The sequence below is a fragment of the Macrobrachium nipponense genome, chromosome 5, assembly GCF_015104395.2.
Source record: "Macrobrachium nipponense isolate FS-2020 chromosome 5, ASM1510439v2, whole genome shotgun sequence".
NCBI classification, from domain to species: domain Eukaryota; kingdom Metazoa; phylum Arthropoda; class Malacostraca; order Decapoda; family Palaemonidae; genus Macrobrachium; species Macrobrachium nipponense.
Genome location: NC_061107.1, coordinates 77,107,617 through 77,132,550, shown reverse-complemented (window position 1 = coordinate 77,132,550; position 24,934 = coordinate 77,107,617). Strand labels below are relative to the sequence as shown.

Here is a 24,934-nt window from a genome sequence, read left to right as displayed (position 1 = left end):
GGAGGGGCCCGAGGAAGAGGATGCGACGACGAAAGAGGCCATGGCTTGTGGCGGTTGTTTCCACTGGACGCCCCTGTGAATGGATATGGAGACGCAGACGAAACCTTCGACACCTTCTGCAGTGCAACCGGTTTGGGCATCACCACACCGGTGGTTCGCGGATCACCACACCAGTGGTTTGCGGCTCAACCCCAACCTGTGTGTTTTTTATGATCCGTACTTTCAACACCAGCCTCAGCCGCAGCAGCAGGTATCTCATGGGTACACAACTCCGGCGCCAAGGTTAGGCACACCGCCATTCTTCCCCAGTTGACGTTTGACACCACTCAACTTCTCTCCTCGACCTTCCACTTCTTTGATGTCGCCGTTGGTCAACAGTCTCTTGGCAGACTTGCGGTATACCACCAGCGCCAGTATTTCGACACTGAAACCTTCTGCCGCAGAGGATCCACCCACCTACGACTTAACCATTTCCCCAGGTGATAAAGGAGGACATTGACCCAGAATCACATGAGTGATTTTGTAAATGTTGTAAATAAACATGTAAATTTTTAAGAATAAATTGTATTTTAGTAATTTTAGTCATATTCAATTATTCTTTTAATGTTTATAATTAATAATTTTTCTTTTTGTAATAAATATGTTTAATAGCGTCTTGCATTTACATTTTCCTTATTGATGCTTAATTTATATGTCATGACAATATAAATGATATGATTGGGTGAAATGAGATTGAATAAGTAAAAAGTATAACAGGAAATATAAAATGAAATATATGTGAAATATGAAATGAATAGAACTCTGAAAATGCAATTGAATAATGAAAGAGCATGGCCAGAAAGAATTATAACATGAAGAATTTATTTCATAGATCATATTTCATGTTAAGATTTCCTGTTATATTTCATAACAGGAAATCTTAACATGAAATATGATCTATGAAATAAATACAACTCGGAAAATAACTTAAAGTATAATATGAAATGTAACATGAAATAAATATGGCCATCAAATGATATGATGGTTATTTACAGGGGAACAATGAAAAATCAGTAAGATACTAAAGACATTTTGGCCTCAGTTGATAATATATGATATTTGCAGTTGAACATGTTATGGTAAAACCAAGTCCCAATTTCAGTTTCTTACATTCTATGCTTTTTATGTTCATTTTCTTACATTCTATGCTTTTTATGTTCATAATTTTACATTCTATGCTTTTCATGTTTATTTTCTGATATTCTATGCTTTTCAGGTTTATTTTGTGATATTCTATGCTTTTCATGTTTATTTTCTTACTTTCTATGCTTTTCATGTTTATTTTCTTACTTTCTATGCTTTTCATGTTAATTTTCTTATATTCTATGCTTTTCATGTTTGTTTAATATAAGTATTTTTTTTATGTCCATCATTTGCTTTTCATTTGTCTCATTATTATGAATTATGTTATTATGACTTTCAGTTAATTATTTTTCAACATCATTTTTTATATGTACCAATTATCATACCAATATTATTTATTGTATTAATATTGTTATTAGGACAATATCAAAGTATGGGAGTATAAAACAATGAGAAATATGTCATGATGTTTATTTACAATTATTTACATTTGTTTGGTTACGTTTTATTACAAAGTTCTTTGGGTCCTCTACTCGTCAGTAGCTGGTCGTCCTCGAGGAAATACCAGTCGCTCTTGCCATTCCACTGCGCCTGCATCCGATGAGTAGCACTGGGCCAGGTAATCTCTGACGGTCTTCGCTCAACGTGTGTAGTTTTGTCCCCTTCTTGCCATGAATCGTTCCATGACGTTCAGCGACTCCTCCCTCCAAGTATCTGCTACGACGTTATGGTGTAGGTCCTCATAGTCGACGTCGGTGCCAGTAAGTGGGTTGCGTTGGAGTGCCAGGTTGTGCATGACACATGCGCACAAAGTTATCTTCTTGCACACCTGTACATCCTGTTGCATTGTCATCCCGAAGACTCGCCATCTCATCTGCAGCAGGCCGCATGCCTTTTCCACCACACGACGAGCGCGAGATAATCTGTAGCTGTTTATTTGTTCGGTGGGATCTTGTGATTGGTGGGAGTAGGGCTTCATTTACCACATATTGAGAGCGAAGGCATCGTCGGCGACTATGTGGAAGGGGATGGGTTCGTCATCATTGGGCAGATTTCTGTCTTGTTGGAGTCCTGCTCGATTGTTTGCGATGGCCCTGGCCAGGTTGCACTTCTGCCAGGTTCCTCCATCCCCAGCACCTCCTTCTGCACTGACATCGACGAACAGGAACTTGTACTTTGCATCGGAGAGGGCCATGAGGATGATGCTGTGAAACTTCTTGTAATTGAAATACAGATCCTCCAACTTTGGGTTTCTTGATCGCGACGTGCTTCCCATCCAGGGCTCCCTAACAACTGAAGTAGGTCCACTTGGAGGCAAAGCGTTTTGCTACGTCATTCTATTCTTCTGGTGTCTTGGGGCACTTCATCACTTCTGGTTTGTATATGTTGATAAGGGCTTGGCAGACTACTGGGATAAATCAACATATGGAACTCTTGGAGACTCTGAAGCTGTATTGCAGGCTTGTATAGTCTTTTCCACTTGCCAGGTGGCGGAGAGGGACCGCCAACTTGAGTCCTACTTCTTGTGCACGCTGCATCTTTGTGTCCTTCTTCTTCAACAGAGGCGTCAGCCTTTCGATCATCTCCTCGAACAATTGAGGGTAGATTCGTAGAAAGTTCTTGTGTCCTTTGTGGTCCTCCTTGTTCAGTTCTTGTAGCAGCTGGTTGTAGTCCCCATGTAGTTGCCGCCGTGTCAGCCACTCCCGAGCCCAAATCCGCCCTGCCCTGCCGTCCTTTCTGCGCGGTGCTGGTGGCTGTGGCACCCTAGTACGTCTTCTCAACCCGTCGATGACCTGGACTGCACATAGACACAGGACAGCTACCAAAAATCTCTGGGTCTCCTGGGGTGAGAGGCTGTTGAGGTCTATATTGCATGCTGGTTGGGCGTGGACTGAAGGATGTGCTTGGCAGGCCTCTTTATATACCCAAGGTTCATATCTGGCATGGTGCACGTGCAAAAATCGTGCAATTTTGCACATTGTGACTCGTGAGGATGTGCGCGCACTCCGCGACAACACTGCTACACGGAGTAACAAAGCTACAAGAGCGCATGGCCTGGCATAGCAACAACGACCATAACACTCTGCTAGGCACTGCAGGAACACGCCGTGAGGTGCCCGTAACCCACCGCCCAGGTCTGCCCCACGCCGACCAATAACGGTCATTTTTTCTCCCAACCGCGTCAATTTTGTAACGGTTTCTTGCAGTCCCACCCTGTAATTGCCCGTAACACGAAAGTGCGTGGGTGTAAACCTACCTTTAATGAGCAGGAGTACAAGATAAAATCTACGAGCTGTAGGTGCCTATTTATGCTAAGAGTTTTCTGAAACTGGTTTATTACTGAAATAATAGGTCCATAAAACACCTCTTCCTTTTTACCATCGTAACAGTTGATCCGAGCAAGACCAAAACAGACGGCCACCGGTAAGTATGACTCAAACGTAGGCCTAACAATCCAACCATATACGACACTATTAAACAATGTCATATATGTCTAGTGCCCTGATCAATACCTTTAGGTTTGTACCTTGGAAACATGCATTTAATAAGTTACGGTTTTTCTTAGCCTGAAAAAGAACAAATCTGCAAATATTACATAATGACAGTACTAAAGAAAAAAAAAAGTGCTCAACCCACTGTAAAAAAAGACGTAGGATGACAGTGTCATGATCATCATGACACTATCAGCATAGTGTGCCTCACCACTGTCGATTTTTTCTGTGAAATAACGGCCTTGCCCTGCATCCCTACCACTAGGAAGCTTTTGCAAATGAATACAAAATATTTATCAAAGTCTGTTGTCGGCTTAGTGACATCAAAATGTTCCTTGGGCAGGGGTTAGGGTAGTGACAATTTTATTCATTTGTATTTTTACTTGTACTAACAACGGCAAAGGCCAGATTAGATTGGTCTGTGTAAATATCACCATAGATATAAACACAGAGTTAGCAACCTGATTACAAACGATCTTTAGAGACGAGAAGCTACATTTAGTGAGATGAGACGTCCTAAGATATGATGCCAAATTACTCAATTGTATGGCTGCTCGAATTTCTTCTTAAGGACAATAATAGCTGCTACCTTAAGCGTTCCTTTATTAACATCTTCATCTTTCCTCAGGTGATCTACGCTTGGGCAAAGGATGCTCCTAAGCTGGTCTTGCCAGAGGGCGTAGCCTTCAAAGTTGGCGGGAAAAGTTCTATCAAGTACCTCGTTCTCCAAGTTCATTATGCATCTGTAGAGAAATTCAAAGGTTTGTTAACCAACGACTGATCGTCTTCTTTGTTTTTGATTGCCCGTGTTTTCATTCTTAAGATTAGTATACGTCTTAATTGGTAATGAAGGTCAGACCTATTTATATTTATTAGATTAATTGCAGATACACCTTACTTGCACAGAAAGTAAGTCAGTGGCTATATGGTATAAGGCATTTGCCACAGCCTAACTGTTGGAAATGAGGAACAATAACAATTTTAAAAAGTTTTTAAAAGCTATCAAATAAATATTATTATATAAAAAAGAATCGAGTATTTATAATAACAATAAGAGAAAAAGAGGCTTCTTATGCCAAAATTCCTCTCCATCTTTGCACAGGCACTGAATTAAACAACATATTTTTACTAAGAGTAGAGCATGTTTTTAGAAACGGTTAAGTGGGATTTACTAATGCGCACTTTGTTTTTCAGATGGGTCTACTGACGATTCTGGAGTTTTCCTCTACTATACTGAAACACCGTGAGTAATAGATTATTATTCTCTTTTCTTTTAATATCCTCCATGTTGGTGTATTGGGTAGCAGTTGCCTCTATTGCTAACTAATGAAACCTTGCAAGGAGAGACTGTAGATTCCATGGAAAGTGGGTAATATTTTTAGAAAGTACACAAGTCAAGAATTAGTTGTTCAAATTACGAAGTAAAGAGTGATGGCGAATGCGTCTATTAGACTCTGTACAGTACAACATTTTTTTTTTATTTGTCAGAGGACAGATGTTAAGTTTTGAATGACATGATTTTTATAGCGTTTTCCCATATATTTTGAGGTTGCTATTCAAAGCATGGCCAAGATTACATTGTGTTTCCTTCATTAATGACCATACTTTGCGTTTGTGTGGAGCCTGACCAGTTTCTGTGAGGGAACAACAAACTCGCTTCTTGGAAGTAAGGGGATTAGAGTGAATGCTTCATTTATAGTTGCTCCATGCATGATAATGATTTTTCTCGTGTGAGGAAAAATTCACAATAAAAAAACTACTCTTCGAGCTAGGAGGAAACCAAATAAAATAACAAGTGTTCTAGACTCTAGAACTACCATTGCAATATATCTAATGCCAGTTACTGAATCAGAAACAGACCACAAGGCCTAGAATGGTATTCCCATGAGCCAATCCTAATCTTAGACCTATACTGCTTTCAGACAACCCAAAGCTGCAGGAGTCCTTCTCCTGGGCACAGGGGGACGAATCAACCCAAAGAGCGTCGAGTACATGGAGACTGCCTGCTCTATCGAAGAAGACAAAGTCATCCACCCATTTGCCTTCCGAACACACACCCATGCCTTGGGTAAATTTTGCTTTCTAGTTTGTTGAATCTATGGATTTATTGTTAATCAGTGCTGTTAAAACGAGTGCATTTGAAATGATGGCATATCACAGTATACACTATAGTACTACGTGAGGGTCAATGGTAGACAGAGGGGCGGTTATCAACGCGATCCTGCTCGACGGATACATAACAACAACCACTATATTAATGTTCGTATTACAATATCAGACATTGCAGACAAGTTACACCAGAATAGTTGATGACAGCCGTCTCAGATTCAATAGGACTTTCACCTATGACTGACTGTCCCTGAAAGTGTATCGTTGCCAGGCATACAATGCAAGTTGCGTCTCATGAAGTAACCGTGAATCAATTGTTCGTCTAGCTGCTAACAACTGCATTTGTCTTAAGCATCAAAATAACACGAATGAAAACTAATGCCTAAGTTTCAATGCAACAAATCAACGCAAGAGTTCTTCAAAGTGTTTTGGATGTAAAAGTATTTCACACACATTAGTCTTTGTGGAAATAATAAAAAAGAAGTTACACGTATCATATATCAGCATTGTCTCTAGCCCATTCTGTTCATTAGGTGTTGGGTGTTTCTGGTATTTGTGGAGATTCAATGTGCTTGATGTTTGCAGGAGCATTTAATATGAATTATGGAAAGTGTTTTTCTGTGAAGAGAGGAAAGATCTTTGTGTCTGATGCTTATAAGTTTTTAATAAGTTCCTACCTTTTACGATTAAATAAAGACTTGTCTGTTATCGTTTTTTATATATTTAGATTCTAAATGTCTGATTTTATCAAGAAATTTTAGTCTTTAATATAACATTCATGTTCTTGAAAAAAGAAAGCGATTGACTTGTGAGAGAGATCCACATTTTTTTCTGACGCACGCAGAATATACTTTTAGGTCAGTTTGATCGTTTCCGATGTTTTGTTTGTTTGTTTCCGATGCTTCTAGATCCTGAACATTTCTGATATTCTCAGGGCGCGTTGTCTCGGGTTACAAGGTGACAAAGGACGGCCTTGGCGACAAATGGGAACTCATCGGCAAGAAGGATCCTCAGCTCCCCCAGATGTTTTACCCAGTGGCAAACGACCTAACTTTGGCGAAAGGCGACACAGTGGTAAGGAGGAAACCACAGTGCGGTTTCTCTCTCTCTCTCTTATCCTTTTCAACAATCTTTAGTCTTCAGACTAAATGAGACAAACTGATTCCTTATGATATTAAAAATTCACAGAGAACGTTACAGGTTCTTACGTCTGTCTCCTTTGCCTGTTCATACGCTTCTGAAAAGCTTGGACAATAATATTTTCATATGTTTCTCTCTCTCTCTTTTATCATATTGGCAAGTTCAATTTTAGGATAATGCAACATTCATAACCAACGTACTTTGGTTGAAGACTCTGACAAAATAACCAAACTTTAAATACACTTATGTGTCATAATGAAAATATTCAAGTAGTAGACTACTGATAAACTAGAAAAATAATAACATTGAAATACATACATTATTTGTAAAATGTACAAGATTTTTTTTTATTCTGGTAAATATAAGCCATCTTTAATAAAACTCTGCATGTGATACTATTAAAATGGTAAAATATTATATATTTTCTCTAGTAAAATATAAACAAAGTAATAGACTTTACAGTTAAAGAATATATCTTGCCATTCTTACGGGAGGGAACGTTGTCATATTAAAACTTAACCTAACCCATCCTGAACTAACAGAAACCTAGTTTCCATATAATATGTGATTTGCTTTAACTGTGTCTTTGGACAACAGTATGTAAATTTCAATTGTTTTTCAGGCTGCCAGATGCACGATGCAGAGTAATCGGGATCGCATTACCAGGGTTGGGTGAGTTGGAGAGATTCATTTGTTACGATCCTTCTTTGAATGCATCGAACATATTTTAGATTACTTTCCTTTATTTGCTTTTATGTTATATATTTTACTAATGTTGTAATATTTCATAATTTTATGTTGATATATGTTTTGTATTTATCTTTCATTCTGTTTTGAGTTTCTTGTAACTGTCTTTCGATGCTTCGCGCTGGCACTAAATTAGTAATAATTTCTATACCAACGCAGCACGTACCCGTAGCATCCTACAGCCTTGCCAGAGCTTCAGTGATAATGCTTTTATTTCAGTCTTTTTTGCATCCTTTCTCTTAATCTGCTTTAAATACTTTTTGCATGTGTTTTATTTTACTTTTTACAGGGGGGCGGGGGCGGAGCATGGACTTTATTCTGATCAAGCTCTAAAAGAGTTATCTTAATTTCTAAAAGAGTTATCTTAATTTCTATACTCTAGTCTTATTCATAACGTTTGCTAGCCACTTCCTTGCAAAGTTACTCTTTTCATGTTCTGAGAGCTTCAAGGTGAGAGGATAAATGGGTCAGGAACACCACTTGATAGTTTTCGCTATTTCTGGCAAAGCTACCACAACTTTATAAGACAGAATGATCAAGCTTTTGCAGATAATACAAGCGTCCTCAACTCAGCCTCTTGACTCTGTTGTTCTCCACTTTTGGCTATGGCTCTACTGTCATGAATTTAATAGGAAAGCTTCAGGTCACCTGAAGAAACAGATACGGTTTTTTTTTTTTTTTTTTTTTTTTTTTCTGGGAATACGGGTACTAGGTAATGGCAAGCAGTATCTTGCACGTTACAGTTCTCTATGAAAAAGTGCAGTAAGTAGCGAGTCTGTTTTCCCAATAATATGAAATCATAAACCAGAAATTCCTCAAGTTTCTACGTAGGAATTACCGAATGATTTATTCATGATAGGGGCAAGTGTTCTCGATGGAAAATATTCATCTGTAATGAGCACACGTCGTTATTGGATGATTGATGGCCTGTGCTAAGTACCAGTCGAGAACAAATTCGTAATAATTGATAGTGTAACTGACCCTGTTTAAGTTACATTGAGGGATTTCTCGTCATTCCAAGAAACAGAAGACTGTTGTGCACTTTAGGTACAAAGCTTGTCTAGGCCTAGGGTAGTCAAGCTAATCAGACTAATGGCACATATCCTATGCTATCTGTCCACCTTTCTACTAACGCTAACGTTCATAAGAAGACTCAGTTTACTAACACTTACTCTGGGTACGGAAGCATCAACGCATGTATGCTCTGGAAGAAGACTATCTTGATTTTCTTACCTAAGTTTCACTCTTCAACCTCCTTCCATTCTTCTTCTGTTTATGAAATAATTCCTTACTCCGATTGTCAACAACTCGTCCTTTTTAGTGCCACCAACGAAGATGAGATGTGCAACTTTTACATCATGTACTGGACGCAAAAGGAACCTCTCCGCAAGAAGTCTTGCTTCTCCCTAGGGCCTCCTTTTTATTACTGGAACCGCGACGGTCTGAACAACGTCCCAGACAGCGATGCTTCGTCCCTCCCAGTTGGCGCCTCCGCCAAGGAGCAGGACATCGAGTCACATCAGATGTAGAAAGTTTCAAACAGATTAACCTTGTCGTATTTATATTCTCGTGCTTCCATGGTTACTCAAGACTGCAAGTTTTATTTAATTTATTTATTTACTTATTTATTTTTTACGAGACGAATCGTTCGGTTCATTTGTCATAACTCGAAAAGTCTAGTGATTTTTGTAGCATTTTCAAACACTGACGAGAAATAACGAAAACGATCTTAGGATTTTGAAAGGAAAGATGAATATTTTGTCCTCGGTTAAAAACTGACCCATAAAAATCTAGAAAATTATGATGAAAGCTGACAATAAACGGGCATATTAACAGTGAAATGATCTCCCAGGACACACCCGCTTACTATTGAAAAAATTGCAGTAAAGTCTTACACGTCTAAATGTGGACGGAGGTCAGATACATTAGCAAATCAGGTCGTGTGAGTGAAGTGAACTTTCGGTCATCACTGGGAACTAGAAAAAACCGGAATACGTCGATTGATGAAGTGTAAATGAAGCTGATGTTCGTAATGTCTTCACTTCCTTAGACAGTTTTTGACGTTATACAGCACGCATTTACTGTAACCAGAGCAGATATGCTGTGTGTTTTTTGGTTCTAGATAAGTCGCAAATTTTAATTTATTGCATAGTTTAGCTCATAGGCTGACTGCTTCAGAGGCGCTGGGTAGCTTCTCACAAATATACGACTTTCTTGCATTGGTCTACTTCAGTTACTGAATATAAGAACCACAGAACAGTTTTGATCAAAGCAGCAACAGAGCACGATAGTTAGAGATTGTCACAAAGAGCATTTCGATAGAAAGATATACGACGATTTTCTTCTCTTGCTGAAATTGCTTCTAACTCAGGAGGTTGGGCATAGGCCTTGTTATTAGATTTCTCTTCTACATGGTAAGAGGCAGTTTGACAGAATGTGTGTATGCATACACTTGTCCTTGACCTGTCATCCTATTAGGATAGCGTACTTAGTTTTTGTTTATTCTGTTATTTCCTTGTTATTCTATGTGGCTTTGATTCGTAAGTAAAAGTCTGAAATGCAACAGTCGTTTGTTTTCGTTTTGCGCATCCTCTGAAAAGCACTTTGTGTGTTCTGCACTAAGTTTTTTTTTCTGCACTTAAATGTGTCCTCAACAACAAAATGCCCAATTATCATATATTTCTCTTGCATCTCCCGCGTCCAAAAGGTCGACTTCAGATGACGAAATGTGCAACTTCTACATGATGTATTGGGCTGATGCGAACTCCTCCTCTGTGCTGGCCAGGAAAATGTGCTTCACCTCTGGCCCTCCCTCTTATAGATGGAGCATGGACACTACGTTCCAAAACTCCCCAGCTGAAGATTTTAATAGCACTTTGACAGAGGCATAAACCTAGAAGACACAAACACACAGAGTGAACGTTGAACGAGATCATGTGAAACAATCATTTGTATATTCTGTTCGTTCATTAAAGCTTACAAATGGTTTAAAAGAAATTCCGGTGACTTTCGTGTGATGAGCAACTAGTCAAATAGAAACAGTACTGATTACGTAGCATATATTGGATCATACTTCTTTCTGTCTTCCATAATATGAAATAGACTTTTAGAATTATAAGCAAAGAGTTAACCTGAAGATCTGTGCATGATATCCTGTTTTATGTAACAGAACAGTATTGGACGTGCGCAGAATAAAAAGCCAAACTGGGTTATGGACATACCAAAATTATAACAATGTTCTCTTATATTTAGCACGAATGGTGCTTTGGTGAATTAATCCTAACCAAAATGAGGCTCAGAACTCTGTAAGCAATAGCATCATTTGCTGGGATTAAAATATCAGATATTATCACACAATGGGACAAGCAAGCCAAGTAGGGAGAGAGAGAGAAGTTAAAATGTGTGACTTGAAAGACATTTATATGAGTCACTGGAAATGGCTTTGTTTCTGATTTATCTTTTACTGGTCTAAGAATTCATAAGATATTTAACAAAAATTGTTTTTCATATTTGTAGCAGAAGATCAATCATCCCAATTGGTAACTCGAAAAAAATTTCAATTTTTTATTTATAATTTTTGTTCAGTTATCATATACATAGTACATATAAAATCCTAAAAGAGTTGAAAGAGAGTGTAAAATTTCCATGTAGCGTCAACATCATTCTTCTGCTGAATAAAGTTATTATGTAAGAATAAACAAATGAAGGCTACAAAATGAGAAAACGAAAGATCCGTTTCGTACTACGTGACCTATTTCTCAAACAACTATTTCTTAAAATACAATTTTCACTTTCGCATTATGACTAGTTCGTCTTTTCACTATTATTGGTAATGAGCAGGAATATGTAAGTTCAGTAATACTGAAACAATGATTTCGTCTTTTCACTATTATTTTTAATGAACAGCCTACTGAAACGCAAAGCAAGCTGAATACCAAGACACATACCATATAATCATCAATATTTTCATTTGTAGTCATCTTATTTTCAAGAGATTATTTTTCTATATGATGTAATAATTTCATAGGTTGTGTAGAATCACACTTATTTTGATTTTCTTGCAAGAGAACCTGCATGCAACGTGTGTGTTGCACGTAGTTGTATGGTAGGCCCATGAGGGTAACCACAAATAAACGCAATGCATTATTACTTTCATTTCTTTTAATAGACTATGTTTTTGTGAATGCGCCTCGACAGATTGCTTTACCCAGTGTCATTATTACGAGGTGAGTTTTCACATTCAATGAATGATTGGTGGTCCTATCTTTTTTTTTCTTTCTTTTTTTTTTAATAGGGAAAAACTTAGTGTTAAGTTGCTTTTTATGAAGAGTAGGTGATATATGTTCTGCATTGTCCATCAACTTATTTTTTTCTAAATAGAAACTATCCACACCAGAAATAATATTAACTTTTTAGAGCAATTTCAAACATAAATAAAACAGTGAAATAGATACAGTTCCATTAAAATATTATTCATATATATATATATATATATATATATATATATAATATATATATATATATATATATATTTGTCAATCAACTGATTTCTTTTATATAAATAGTAACTAGCCACACCAGTAATAAATATTAAGTTCTTAGAGCAATTTCAAGTGTAAATAAAACTGTGAAATAGATACAATTTCATTAATATATATATATATATATATATATATATATATAATATATATATATATCTATACATACAAACACACACACACACACACACACACACATATATATATATATATATATATATATATATATATATATATATATATATATATATATATATAGTATTAAGTTCTTAGGGCAATTTCAAGTGTAAATAAAATAGTGGAATAGATACAATATCATTAAAACATTATATATATGATCGAAAGAAGGAATTCAGTCAATCTTCTGTGTTCCAGATCGTTGAACAACGACGAGATGTGCAACTTTTATATCATGTACTGGAGCGAGCGGGAGCCCTTGGAGCAGAAGTATTGCTTCACAGGAGGACCTCCTCTGTACAGCTGGGCCGTCGATTTCGCCACCGTCCCGCGGGACGCCTCCAAGCTCCGGCCTGAGGACACAGGTCCTCACATGCATCATCACCATTAAAAGGCGATCAGTCTTCAGGGATCGTCGACGTGCGTATTCCACGTGAATTCTGGTCTGCAAGTGAAAGAGCTTTCTGTCATTTTCCACGTGAATTCTGGTCTGCAAGTGAAGGAGTTTTCTGTCATTTTTCACGTGAGTTTTGGTCTCCAACTGAAATTTTTTCCTGTAATTGTCCACGTGAATTTTGGTCTTCAAGTGAAGGGTGTTCTGTCATTTTTCACTTGAATTTTGGTCTCCAACTGAAAAAGCTTTCTGTAATTTTTCATGTGAATTTTGATCTCCAACTGAAACTGTTTTCTGTAATTTTCCACGTGAATTTTGGCCTCCAAGTGAAAGAGCTTTCTGTAATTTTTTCACGTGAGTTTTGGTCTCCGACTGAGAGAGTTTCCTGCAATTTTCCACGTGAATTTTAGTCACTGTGAATTTCTATAATATTCCACGTGAAGTAGCATTACGTGGTTGTTGAAGGGAAACTGATTTCCCCGGATATTCCACGTGAGTTTACTTTCTTAGGCTCCCTACTGAGGAAGATTTTCTTGGGGTTTATTTGAAAAGAAATTTACGTGGACCTATTATCCATCATTCCGGTGTTACCAAAGACTTGATTATACCTCAGTTTAGTTCACTGCTTTAGTTTTTAGGTAAATTGACAATTCAGGCCCCCGATCTGAGCATGCATTCTCATTTAATGGGGACGAGTTCAATCCGAGATTATACACCAGTCTGTCTGTTAAGACTATAAACTGACCGAATATTGTGTCAGATTATCACTGTTGACTTTGAATCTGTCATCCATTTGAGTTTGTCTTTATTTTAAGCCTGTAAACATAGCCCCCTATAACACTATTCAGTATTTTGTGCTGATACTGAGACAGCTCATAAGAGACTTTTATATTACACAAAAATCCTATGATCTGTCGTGAGAATATAATAAAATTAACATCTGCTTGGGAAATGGACATGAGTCAACAATGACAAAGCCTTATCAAGTATATCCTCGTGGCTTTAGATTCAACAGGCCTAGTTCTCAAATGAGAGGTTGGCATAACAGGCTTCAAAATCAAATGACGACGGATATGACTTATCATTGTGGGTTAACCCACTGGAAAACATTAGAGCATTCATTCGATATAATGCTAAGAGAAGCGTCACTACTTCTGATGATGTTGAGGTTTCACATTTCAGGATGCCTAGCCTCAACAAATCGAGAGGCAACCTAATTTGAATGTATATGAAAAAACTAGTCTCACGTACTTACTGACCACCGACACAAAGCTCAAAGAACCAAGAATACTGGAAATCAGCTTTGTCAAGGTGTTCTGACGGATTACTCTCAACCTCGCTTCAGTCATGCAGTATGGTGATTGCACTGCAATAAATAAGAAATGTGGCCCACAAATGGCTTAATACCCGAGTGAATTACAGCACAACCACTCACCTGAGTGAAGTTTGCTTCAGAGAAATATCAAGAGGTATTTCAGATGTTCCAAAATAAATTCAAGGCGTTTGAACATTCAAAAAAAGAACTTATGACTAGGAGCGAATTCCACTGTATTTCATCTACAATATTACACTGCATATTTAGTTTCAAATGAAAGAAAGATTACGAGTATGTGTCAAATACAATGTATATTCCAAGGTGTGAATAAATAAATCCTCTCTGCATGGAATTATCCAAGGCCACTACTTCTGCCAAGCCATGCATCATATAGTATAACTGTCCACTGTAGAATTATTTAGCTCCCTCTGAAAACAAATCTCGCATCTGGGCATCTGCTCTATAGCCAAGTTTTCCCAAGAAGATTGAAAACAACCTAATACTATGAAGTGGCGCTTTCAGTACTTGGTAAATGTTGGAAAACATGTATCGATTCATTTTCCATTGTATAAAAGTTATTCTATAATGTGCATTCTCATAAGTTTGTTCAAAGACAAGTATACATATTATTGTAGTAATGCACTGTGTATGATAGCATAAATGTGTCAATATGTACTTTTAGTGGAATGCATAATCGTTCACTGTTGGTAGGGATTTAAGTTACTCCAAACACAGAGTTGAATACAGTGAGGTAGAATATTTATGAGCATAGCCTTGACAGACACTAGGGTAGTACGGTTTCATACAAATTCAGATATAGGGCATAAATTCAAATGATTCTAACGTACCTTAAATAGGTCACTGAGTCATTACCAATAATCAGATGGTTAGGCCTAAGGATTTGTTCTTTAAGGAGGCAAGGAAATTGAAATAACAACAAAAAATAGAAATGTAATACAAGGTAAATAACCAAAGTAGTCTTAGGAAGCATGGAGCAATACAGCTGTTTCTGAAGCCCTGTCTGAAAAGACAGTGTACCCTATTGTATCAACAGCATGTCTATGTAGACAACTGGAGACTGTACCGCCAGAGCGGTGTGAAATTAAATAATATACCAGAAACTGGCCCATTGTACAGGGTGTCCATAAAGTCCAAGTACCATTACAAGTATTTATTGCTCAGAATGGTACTGGGACTTTATGGACACCCTTTATATCCAATAGATTAGTCGTAAAGAAAATACAGGGTAATATAGATTTAAAGCAGACTGAAGCATCTAACTCTTCTGAGGGAAAACTAGATGATTTAAGAGAGAGTAATAGCATACAAATAGAGAAAACATTGAGAAGGTGAATTTGAAATCCTGGGGATGTATTGACATTTGGAAACCGGATATAAAATATATATTTTTGTCTTTACTTTCATTGATGAGTAGCTAATTGAGATATGTTTTCCTAGCTATGAGGGCTGGCTTTTCTCCCGGTTGGGAAATAATTCAACGATATTGATATGACTTGAACTGTTAATTTTACAGAATTTATTGAATACAATGGAAATACTTTAGCAACGAGAACATCTAGTCATCGCTTACCTTAATTAAGGAAGGTGACCAATCACCTATATTCAAGACGGCCTAGAAAAAAATACACACACACATATATAGATCTATATATGTTTGTGTCTATATATACATTGCAAACTGAGAAACATTTTGTAAAATGTATCAGGCTTTCACATTTCAGTAAGTTGAACCGTAACACCAGTAAAACACTGTTATTTTAGATATCGAAGACTTAGATAAGTTTGTAAGTGAAAGCCTTATTTTAATAATACTGAAAGAAAGGAAGAGATGAAACGCTACAAATTAAATAAATGAAATGAAATAAAACATCTCCGGGAAAAAAGTTTAGCTAGACTAAAGCGCCACCTTTAGATGTTGTGTCAAAGCACTCCAGGTTCTCCGTACTGAGGAATGAAAACCAAGCCAGTCTTAATTAAAAGAAATCTTTGAAAAATGTTGCAAATTATGAACAAACAAAACAAATTTCTCAGGATATTGGACGGTGATCTGATAATTATTATTTAGGGTATCAAAACTCCGAAAATGTGCATAATGAGTATTCTGTTCCTGTTGAAGGGAAGACTAATATTGGTGAAGGTCTGAGGCATTTCAACCGATGTATGATTTTGGAGTATTTTGTAATGAAAGAACCATTATATATTTTTCCATGGAGAGGGCTAAGTTAGATATATAAAGACAATCTCATCTGATCTATATTCATCTTAGTAAGTTACTGACTGAAAATACTGCATTTTAAATGGGTAACCATATTCGTGTAAGCCCACCACTAAAGTATAGTTGGTGGTTTAATCCAGCATGTTCCTAAAACTCAAAAAGAAACATTAATATTAAATTTATTTGTTTATTTTCAGCTTCATAATTACACTTCTAGAAGTTTTATCAGCAGAAGCCAATGCAAGCCATTTTTCATGCAGTATATTTACAGTAATACTATTGAAAAATATATTTAATTCTTTGAATTATTCTTTGGTCATTGATATAGAGAGCAGACACGTTGTATGTTGTATGTTAATATATCTATGAAGTTCAAATTCGTTAACATCTGTGTTTGAAATTCTATCTTTGATTTTATGTATATGGTTTTTAAATTTCCTATATATATATACAGTACATATATATTTGTGTCTATATTAAACCATAATATATTATATATATAATGAAAGAGTTGTAATAAATCTGAAACAGGACATTTTGTCATAATTTTCCATAAAAAAATAATACTAGAATATTCCGAGTGAAGTCATCTCGTGCCATTATATTTTGGTATATATTACAAGAAGGAAAGCAGAAGGTAGGTGTGACTAAACGAAAATGGATCTCTCATTCTCGTTTCATAGCGGTGACGCATGAGAACATTAATAAAAACGTGACGAAGATCAATGGGAAACATCGCCAAAATTCAACAAAAGAGGTGAACGTCCAACGAGAAACATTACGGCGAAGAGTTCACGTTAATATAACAGACGGCCAACGGAAAAATAATATGATATAAAATCAACAATCGATGTCAGTGCCTGCCTGTCGTGTAACTGGTTTCCAAAATAATTTTTCTTTCACCAATAATGTCATTTTCGATAAGATATGTCAATTTTGACAGATTTTCTCCGTCTAATACAGATTCCTCCTCACTCTGGTATATTATTATTATTATTATTATTATTACTCAGAAGGTAAACATATTCATATGGAACAAGCCCACAGGGGCCACTGACTAGAAAGTCAAGCTTCCAAAGAATACAGTGTTCATTATGAAGTAGTAAGAGGAGGCAAAGGGAAATGCAGAAAGAAGAGATACCACTTATAAAAAAAAAATGAGTTAATAAATCAACAAATAGATAAAAATGCAATGAGAAGAGTATTAGGGTAGTAATACATCGCACCTTCGCTTGAACTTGTGAAATTCAAATTGCACGACTTCCTTTGTGAAGTTGTTCCACAGTCACCACCACAACAAACCGTAAATTATAATAAAATCAAGTTTGCAATGAAACTGGCATAATTACCTTTCATCCTTTGACAAATGAACCTAGGAGGAACGTCATATACAGGAGCTATATAAATCATACATAGTACATACATATACATATCAATATTGCAAAATTGTTAAATGCTTTTCAGTCTATTCCGGAGATAGGATTGGAGTTAAATCATAAAAAGAGAAAAGCTTTTATTGAAAATTGCATTGTCGTTTTCTATACAAGGTGCCACGTACTCCAACCGCTGGGTTTCTTATCTCATGACTGTATCTTCGATGGAATTTATATCATAAAAGTATATTAGAGAAATTATATTCATTTAGCACATTGAACACATACTCAAAAAATGTATTCGATACTAGACACATCATATATGTACGCATGCACACTTGCGATATATACTATACATATTATAAAATATTGGAAGATTTTCAAAGGTCTGGTAACCATATTTACCAATACATATGAAAATCACATACCAAAGTTGCTTTGAAAAGATCGGGAACCTGCCTGCCACTAGTTTTGACTGGGCACATTCAGGTACTGATAGATATAATCTCTCATGCAATGAAATAAATTTTAGACTCTTAACACCAGCATAGCACCAATCTATTCAAAAAGTATCCACCCTTTGGAAGGAATACTTTCCTTGAATTCTGACTTATTTCACAGGGTCATGAGTTATTGGATTTCACTACGTAAAAGCACGTTGGAGAAGTGGCTGCATTATTTCTACATTACGAAATTGAGCGAAGACGTAAAAAAAAATGACTTCATAAAAATTACATCTCAATACTGCTGAAGTACTTAAAGCTACAATAAATACGTTAAGAACACTATATCCTTAAACATCGAAGGATCACATTCCACGCAAAATCTGTTCTTTACGCCGTTCTGTGGTAACCCATGAGGGTGACAAAGGTCGTAATACCGGAGTATTACCAAGAGCATATTACATGAAGAATGTATAAATTCAGTTCTTTGTTTTTCTCATGTACGAGGTATTCAAGGCATAAATTATGGATCGATGCAGGGGCAGAGAGGCAGAGGAAGTATACAATGTTATGTGGTGAACATGAAGACTGAGCTTATAAGATGACCTATTAACGTAGCCTCGTCATCAAGAAGTATAAAACACCAGTTAAGAGGTAGCCAAAGCTGTTGGCCTTGGAGGTAGCCTAGTGTACCTTGAAGTATAGGAGGTATATTTTGAGAGTTCAAAACAAAGTATATTTCAGAACTCGATAGGAAAGCTGTGGTGTAATATCAGTTGAACTCACCAACAAACAGCAAGAAAAAATAAAACGTACACAAAGTTACCACCACTTCCGTGACAAAGATTATAAGGCCCTGTCCACACTTGCGGGCAGCGTCAGACGGGCAAACACTGTTCCCATAACCCGTTCCACTATACTGACCGACCGAGTATGGAGCCAGAACGATACGAATGTCTGGTAACACTGCTTCAAAAGCGAGAGTGGACAAGGCCATAAGGCAAACTCTTTGGAATGAAAGTTTAGGTACCATATACTTACAATCGCTGCTTAGCGCCAAGTTTCTTACTCACGTCAGCATAATCCAGCTTACTCCACTTTGGTCTATAACTTTAATTACTGAAATGAGACGCAAACTTATCATAAGGTTTCCTCATCTAAATAGCACTCACAATACGAGTGTGGCTTCAGGAATCCTCAAGCCAGCCTTGTAGAAGTTCAGTATAGATACAAAACAAAAGCAGTGTCTAAGAAGTTTAAATATGAGGAAATGATATAAAAGGATGAGTATCTGCATTAAGGACTGGCTTCCAGAGTTGAGTAGATTTTCATAAGGCAATGAGGCGACAATCACTAAAGTGAGACTAGTTCCCTTTTTACCTGTCAGCAAACTATTGAATTTGTGCAACAGACTAAGAAGCTTAGTGAGAATGTGAAAGACTCGACTTGAACCCGTTCAACAGAAGTTCAATCACCAGGTTGTAACGCCAGTTTTAGTAGCCATAATCAGTCCTCTAATTAAGTAATTGGCCTAGTCAAATTGCACCTAGTTTTACGCTTCCTTCAGCATCCTTCGTCACTGGTTTACTCACAGGATGAAGGACATCTCTGCGTAAGCTACAAAGATCTATGGGCTGATGATTTTAGGTAAAAGGAGACAAAAAGGTCTTACCCAGGGTGAGTAAGATGTGGAGGCAGAAGACAGGAAGAGGAGGAAGAAAAAATTATATATATATATATATATATATATATATATATATATATATATATATATATAAACATGAATGTGAATCACCTGTCTATGAATGCAAAATGCCTTTCCTATCGTCAATACACGACAGCACTATTGAGCCTTGTTATGATGACTAAAAATATATATACAAAACTTCATTATTCCGGTTTCTGGATGTTACACTAAAATCCTAGTTTTCTCACTTTATATAAAGCATGAATTAGCACATTAAATCACTGTATAAGAATAAGAAGACGACTGCTGTTTGTGACTTCAAATAGAAGAAGCAGTGTCCCTTTTTATCACTACAACGGATATTCAAATGGAACGGTTGTCTGCATAGATTAAACGTCCGTGGTACTGGAATGTTGAGAGTAATACTAGAAAGAAATTCAAACGTCCTCCAACTTCGTTCATCCAAGCTCCATATGAGCGAATTCTTCATAAATACTAGAGTACAAAATGTTTGTGGGTGCTATTCTTGCACGCTGCTTTCATACAATTTCTACACGCTTAAGTATCAAGACGGTCACACTTATACAGCCTCATCGAGGTATTACTACATGAAGTTCCAGTGCGGTGCAAGACTGACCATCGTTCTTTTTACTGCGAGTTCACTAACGAACATTATTCTTTTGTTCCGTATAACAACAACAATAACAACAAAAATCGTTCACAAATCAAGCGGGAGAATGACACGAGATCAATGAAAAACTGTGACTGTGAAGACGAATCTCAGTCGAGCCCGTTTCACCAAACTGAATAACATTTAGCGACACTATAAGGGTCAGCAGTCCAGATCGCCTTGCTTCCTCCAGAACAGCACAGCGCAGGCGGTGACAACGATGACGATGAAAGATGCAGGGGTGAATTGACTAGACGAGGACATAACGTAAGGCAGCAGACTAGGAGGCAACGGCAGGCGGCACCACGTCGCCAGGAAGATAGCAGAGACGTTCCGGTAGAGGCTCTCCTTGCCCTCTCCACCGCACTGCTGGTTGATATAGCCGTTCTCCAGCAGACATGCTCGTTGGGTGTTCAGAGAACTGGCAGGGAAAGTCACAGATCATAAGTTAGTTTAGTGCATTTTTTGAGTTAATTTGTTGTCACCCAGTCATTTGTCTAAATATTTAATGCTATGCATATATCTTCAATGTTTTTCGTACTAGTCATTCTAGCAGATTTTCAAAATGATATAAATTTCTTAGAGAAAGGGTTAAGAGTTTTGATGTGTACCTCTGGATTTTGACCACACAAATTTGACGAGGACTCTTTATCCTCCATACAAATATTGCAGGATATATACTGAAGAACTGACATGGAAAACAAAGCTCTTTCAGAAATATATATGGATGTTACATAAATTATATCATATATGCCTGAACTGTTTACTCTCTCCAAGAGCATAACAGGGTAGACATTGGAAATAAAAGCTCCTAAGAAACTCACTTGCATAGTTCAGGTCCCAACTCCAACCGCAAGATCTGGTTCCAAACATTGATAGTCACGTTTGGGCGATGGCAAGACCTCTCCTTCAAACGTGCCGTTTCTGCGCAGTCTATGACCATCAGGAACGCTGTGGAAGGGGAATGTGATGAGTACAATCATAGACTTAAGCACGACTGACTGAGAAAGGTCACGGGTAACTTTTTAAAACCGGGAAGACTCTACTTATATCTAGGGGTTTTGAGTAGCCAGTATCAATTTTGTATGTACTACTACAATTATTACCTACTATGAGATTCAGGGCCTCTGTAACACGGTTTTTTGGACTTTGCTCCTTATCAAAGCATCGGATGTAGATGAAAGTTGACATACGTATATTTTACAACCACACACAAATTTTGTCAGCATTATCAACAACCTAAACCTGATAGTTTTAATTTTCATAGAGTAAAAATGATCTAGCCGACGCCATGGCCAATGATTATGAGCCAAGAGTCGGAAAACATTCATTACGTAAGCAAGGTAAACACCGTTTTACGAAATGTTGCCCCGCCCATCCACCAGACAGAAACCCATTCACTTTGTTCCATCGGCTCTGAAACCCATAGCAGTCAAGAATGGCTAACAGGATTTGGAATTGTACCCGTGGTTGCAAAACTGCATTTGCCTTACGACTTGCAACTTTATACAGTCAAGAGAAAGACCGTGGCCATACTTACTATAGCCTGAATAGGCAATTATTCAGTTTCTAGTTTAAATCCAATGTTTATGGTCTGGTTTGTATTTAGCGTAATGTGATTATAATACTTGTAATGTCATTCAGGATTTTGAACATTTCCATTAACTATTCACTATGCCACCAAGAGAGAGAGACAGAGAGAGATTGTATGTAAACAGTCTTTATATAACTATTTTTGTTAAAAGAAGATTTTTATCCAAAGTAAATACAAGCTTATATGTGCTAAAATCTCCAGCAGACCAACGGATCATCCGATATAATTTTTTTTCTTCTTTAGGCTGTACGACCGTGTTGCATATGAAGACTTTATGAATGGCGGAACGATACATAGATGTGGGTGGGGTATCTGTGCAAGCGTGGTAATACTACTGTATCAGTGGTGCCGCAGCAGTATATGCGTAATATACATGAATTAAACGTTTAGGCCAACTGCTGAGATCCTTGAGGATCATTTATCACATTACAACTACTCGAGAAATTAGTTTTTATAGCCAGAAGTTAAATTTTCTAATCCAACAATGCCCATGATAGCCTCCAGTGTTATCCTGAATTATAACGAGGCCAAAGTGGGTGGAGCCTCATGAAGTCATCATTCTAACAATAATTATTGGTGAAGGTTTAAAGCCAAAATACGGTACCGGCTATTTTTTTCAGTAAATAGGTGGATAGCCAATAAATAAAAAATGCTTGACATTGGATATAGCAGTTATCAAATCAAGCTTGTCTACTATGTTTTTGAAAATTACCAACTATTCCCTACATCTTGTCAATCTGATTGTGACCTATAAAGTAGACTGTAATTTCTTAGGAAACTTATTTTGGGAGTTAGACTAATAATCAAAGTGTTTTTGTATTTATTAACATATTTTGTTGGTTTGTTCATTATGACAATTATCAGTGGAGAGGTTTCAGAGTTCATAAAGGTGTAACGCTTTGCTTGTACTCAAATTTTTATGTCATTGTTGCCAGAGGTCTAGCCTTCGTTACGTATAGCCAATCATCCATCGAGAAAGAGGGAAGAAATGCTGTCATAAGTTACTTAACGAGTGCGTTCGAAACCTTTTCTTCAAAAAAAGTCACTTTTACAGTATAAGTACCAAATTTATTAATCAACCTACGTAATGCAGAATACAGTCAAAATTTATGTGTAGATATAATGTGTATTCTGAATAAGCGGTATATTTATGAAATGCATAGATAAAAAGTTATTGCGAAAAATCGTGTTACAGAGGCCCTGATCTCATAGTAGCGTTTAAAAAAAAAATTTTTTTTTTAAAGCCTAGTTAATAATAATAATAAAAAAAATCCATGGTAATTTGAAAATATTGTAGGTATATATTTTTGTAATATCGTGTAACATCTTATTTATGTAAATGACGTGGGCTGCCCCCCATTAAACAAACTGTAAAGGCACGAGGCTCCTGTATTTATAGGTATCGAAAGTAACTAACGTGGGCATTTTATGCACAGGTGGTCCATCCCTGATTCGGAAGTTACTGCACCACTGTAGCAGTTGACTGTATTCTTCTTTTTACTGTATAAACATATATTTTGGTAAATTGCTCATTGTGTTTACACATACAGTACATAATATATGTTTGTATGTTTGGACTCTTAATATGCAAAAGAAGTGAAGGCCAGTTTAAATATTAAACATACAAATGAACTTATTCTGAGAGATTTTAGGCTTGCGCATGTTAACTTTTCTATGAAAGAAATGGCAAAAATACCAAGTGAATTATTGCTTACGTAAAAATCTCGTTAGGCGGTCGTTTGGCGTGTGGCATAAGTACTTGTGGACTCTTTCCAGTGAATGCAGCAGATGTCGGTACCTGGTAAGAATAGAGGGCTATAAGTGAAGAATAGCATTGTTTTAAAAATAAATGTAGTCATTATTCCTTGAACAGGAGTGAATAATTATTATTGTGATTCACAATAATATATTTATCTCCTAACTTGAATTTAAATTGTCTAAATCTTAATTGTCATTCTGTGGCAATGAACTGGAGCTTGAAACTTGTGAAACAGAAGCATTCGCAAACCAGCGATTTCCATTAAAATATACATCGATACTCTGGAAATAAGCTAAATATCTTATTAATAATTCATATATATGAAAATTCTTAATGATTAGTCCTGAATATAATGTTCCTTGGAATTACATTACAATGCTGATCTCTCAATTGCGTGTAATCAATTGCAAAGAACGTGACTGACATTTCAGTGCTATGCGTAATGTAGAGTTTGGAGGCAAACATTTCACTTGGTGGCCGGCCGAACCCACTGACGAGCAGTTTCCTTATTACGGTGTACTGTGTTGTATTTATCTGACTGTTTTGAGGACTTATAAAACATCTACTGCCATTTCGGTATTACAAGAAATTGAAAGATGGAGTGACATTACGTCCAACTACGCCCTTTTGGATGAGGGTGAGTAATAACCTAGACTAGGCCTAGTTCAGTTATTATTTTGGGCTGTTCGCCTCGATTTATACCTGAAGAGTAACGTGAGCGATTTGGTTCTAAAGGTTTTGATGCCCTGCTTTTGATAAAGGAAGTGTGAAACATTTAGGTAGATAAAGTTGGGTAAATTCTTTAATCCTTTTTTTTCCTGATCGGCAATAGTATTTCGTATACGCACGTAGCCAAGCGTAGGCCTACGTTTAGTACAGAGCTTCGGACTGTTTTCCTCGCTAACATTATGATTGAAGCTATTTCCCCCCAAAACCGGTAGGCTATGTACTGTTATTTTTCATTCAAAGAAGTATGAATAGCACATACCTAGTTTAATTATTGCCCAACTGTTCTATTTCTTGATATCCATGTCAAGAAAGTTATGAACTCGGGTAACCTAGCCTTACCTACGTTAGCTGTATCCTATATATTTACCTCTGTATTCATTTAGCTGCAAAATGCAAAGAATTGTTTGTG

The 24,934-nt window shown here is 36.9% G+C and overlaps 3 protein-coding genes across 13 annotated transcripts in view; 2 read left to right on the top strand and 1 right to left on the bottom strand.

Annotated features, from left to right (window-relative positions):
- LOC135215425 (peptidylglycine alpha-hydroxylating monooxygenase-like) overlaps positions 1-16,803 on the top strand; it is a 59,968-nt gene extending 43,165 nt beyond the window's left edge. Inside the window, exons 4-9 of one of the 3 annotated variants that reach the window (XM_064250061.1) lie at positions 4,243-4,375; positions 4,809-4,857; positions 5,537-5,682; positions 6,658-6,797; positions 7,486-7,535; positions 12,524-16,803. In XM_064250061.1, coding sequence (XP_064106131.1) covers positions 4,243-4,375; positions 4,809-4,857; positions 5,537-5,682; positions 6,658-6,797; positions 7,486-7,535; positions 12,524-12,716 — 711 coding nt within the window. In that variant the 3' untranslated portion in view covers positions 12,717-16,803. Of the gene's footprint in view, positions 1-4,242; positions 4,376-4,808; positions 4,858-5,536; positions 5,683-6,657; positions 6,798-7,485; positions 7,536-8,931; positions 10,174-10,317; positions 11,760-12,523 lie in introns of those variants that run through there. The other 2 variants (XM_064250062.1, XM_064250060.1) reach the window with 2 other exon arrangements.
- A 967-nt stretch (positions 16,804-17,770) lies between these two features.
- LOC135215426 (uncharacterized) overlaps positions 17,771-24,934 on the bottom strand; it is a 196,097-nt gene continuing 188,933 nt past the window's right edge. For all 5 annotated transcript variants that reach the window (XM_064250067.1, XM_064250064.1, XM_064250063.1 and 2 more), the window contains 3 exons: positions 23,753-23,835; positions 21,268-21,394; positions 17,771-20,864 (listed from right to left, as the gene is read on the bottom strand). In XM_064250067.1, coding sequence (XP_064106137.1) covers positions 20,606-20,864; positions 21,268-21,394; positions 23,753-23,835 — 469 coding nt within the window. In that variant the 3' untranslated portion in view covers positions 17,771-20,605. The remainder of the gene's footprint in view (positions 20,865-21,267; positions 21,395-23,752; positions 23,836-24,934) is intronic.
- Positions 24,217-24,934, top strand: part of LOC135215424 (peroxisomal trans-2-enoyl-CoA reductase-like) — a 468,052-nt gene continuing 467,334 nt past the window's right edge. For all 5 annotated transcript variants that reach the window (XR_010314679.1, XM_064250058.1, XM_064250050.1 and 2 more), the window contains exon 1: positions 24,217-24,433. Coding sequence is in view for 4 of the 5 variants with exons in the window: in XM_064250058.1 (XP_064106128.1) it covers positions 24,232-24,433 (202 nt within the window). In the remaining variant the exon portion in view is untranslated. The remainder of the gene's footprint in view (positions 24,434-24,934) is intronic.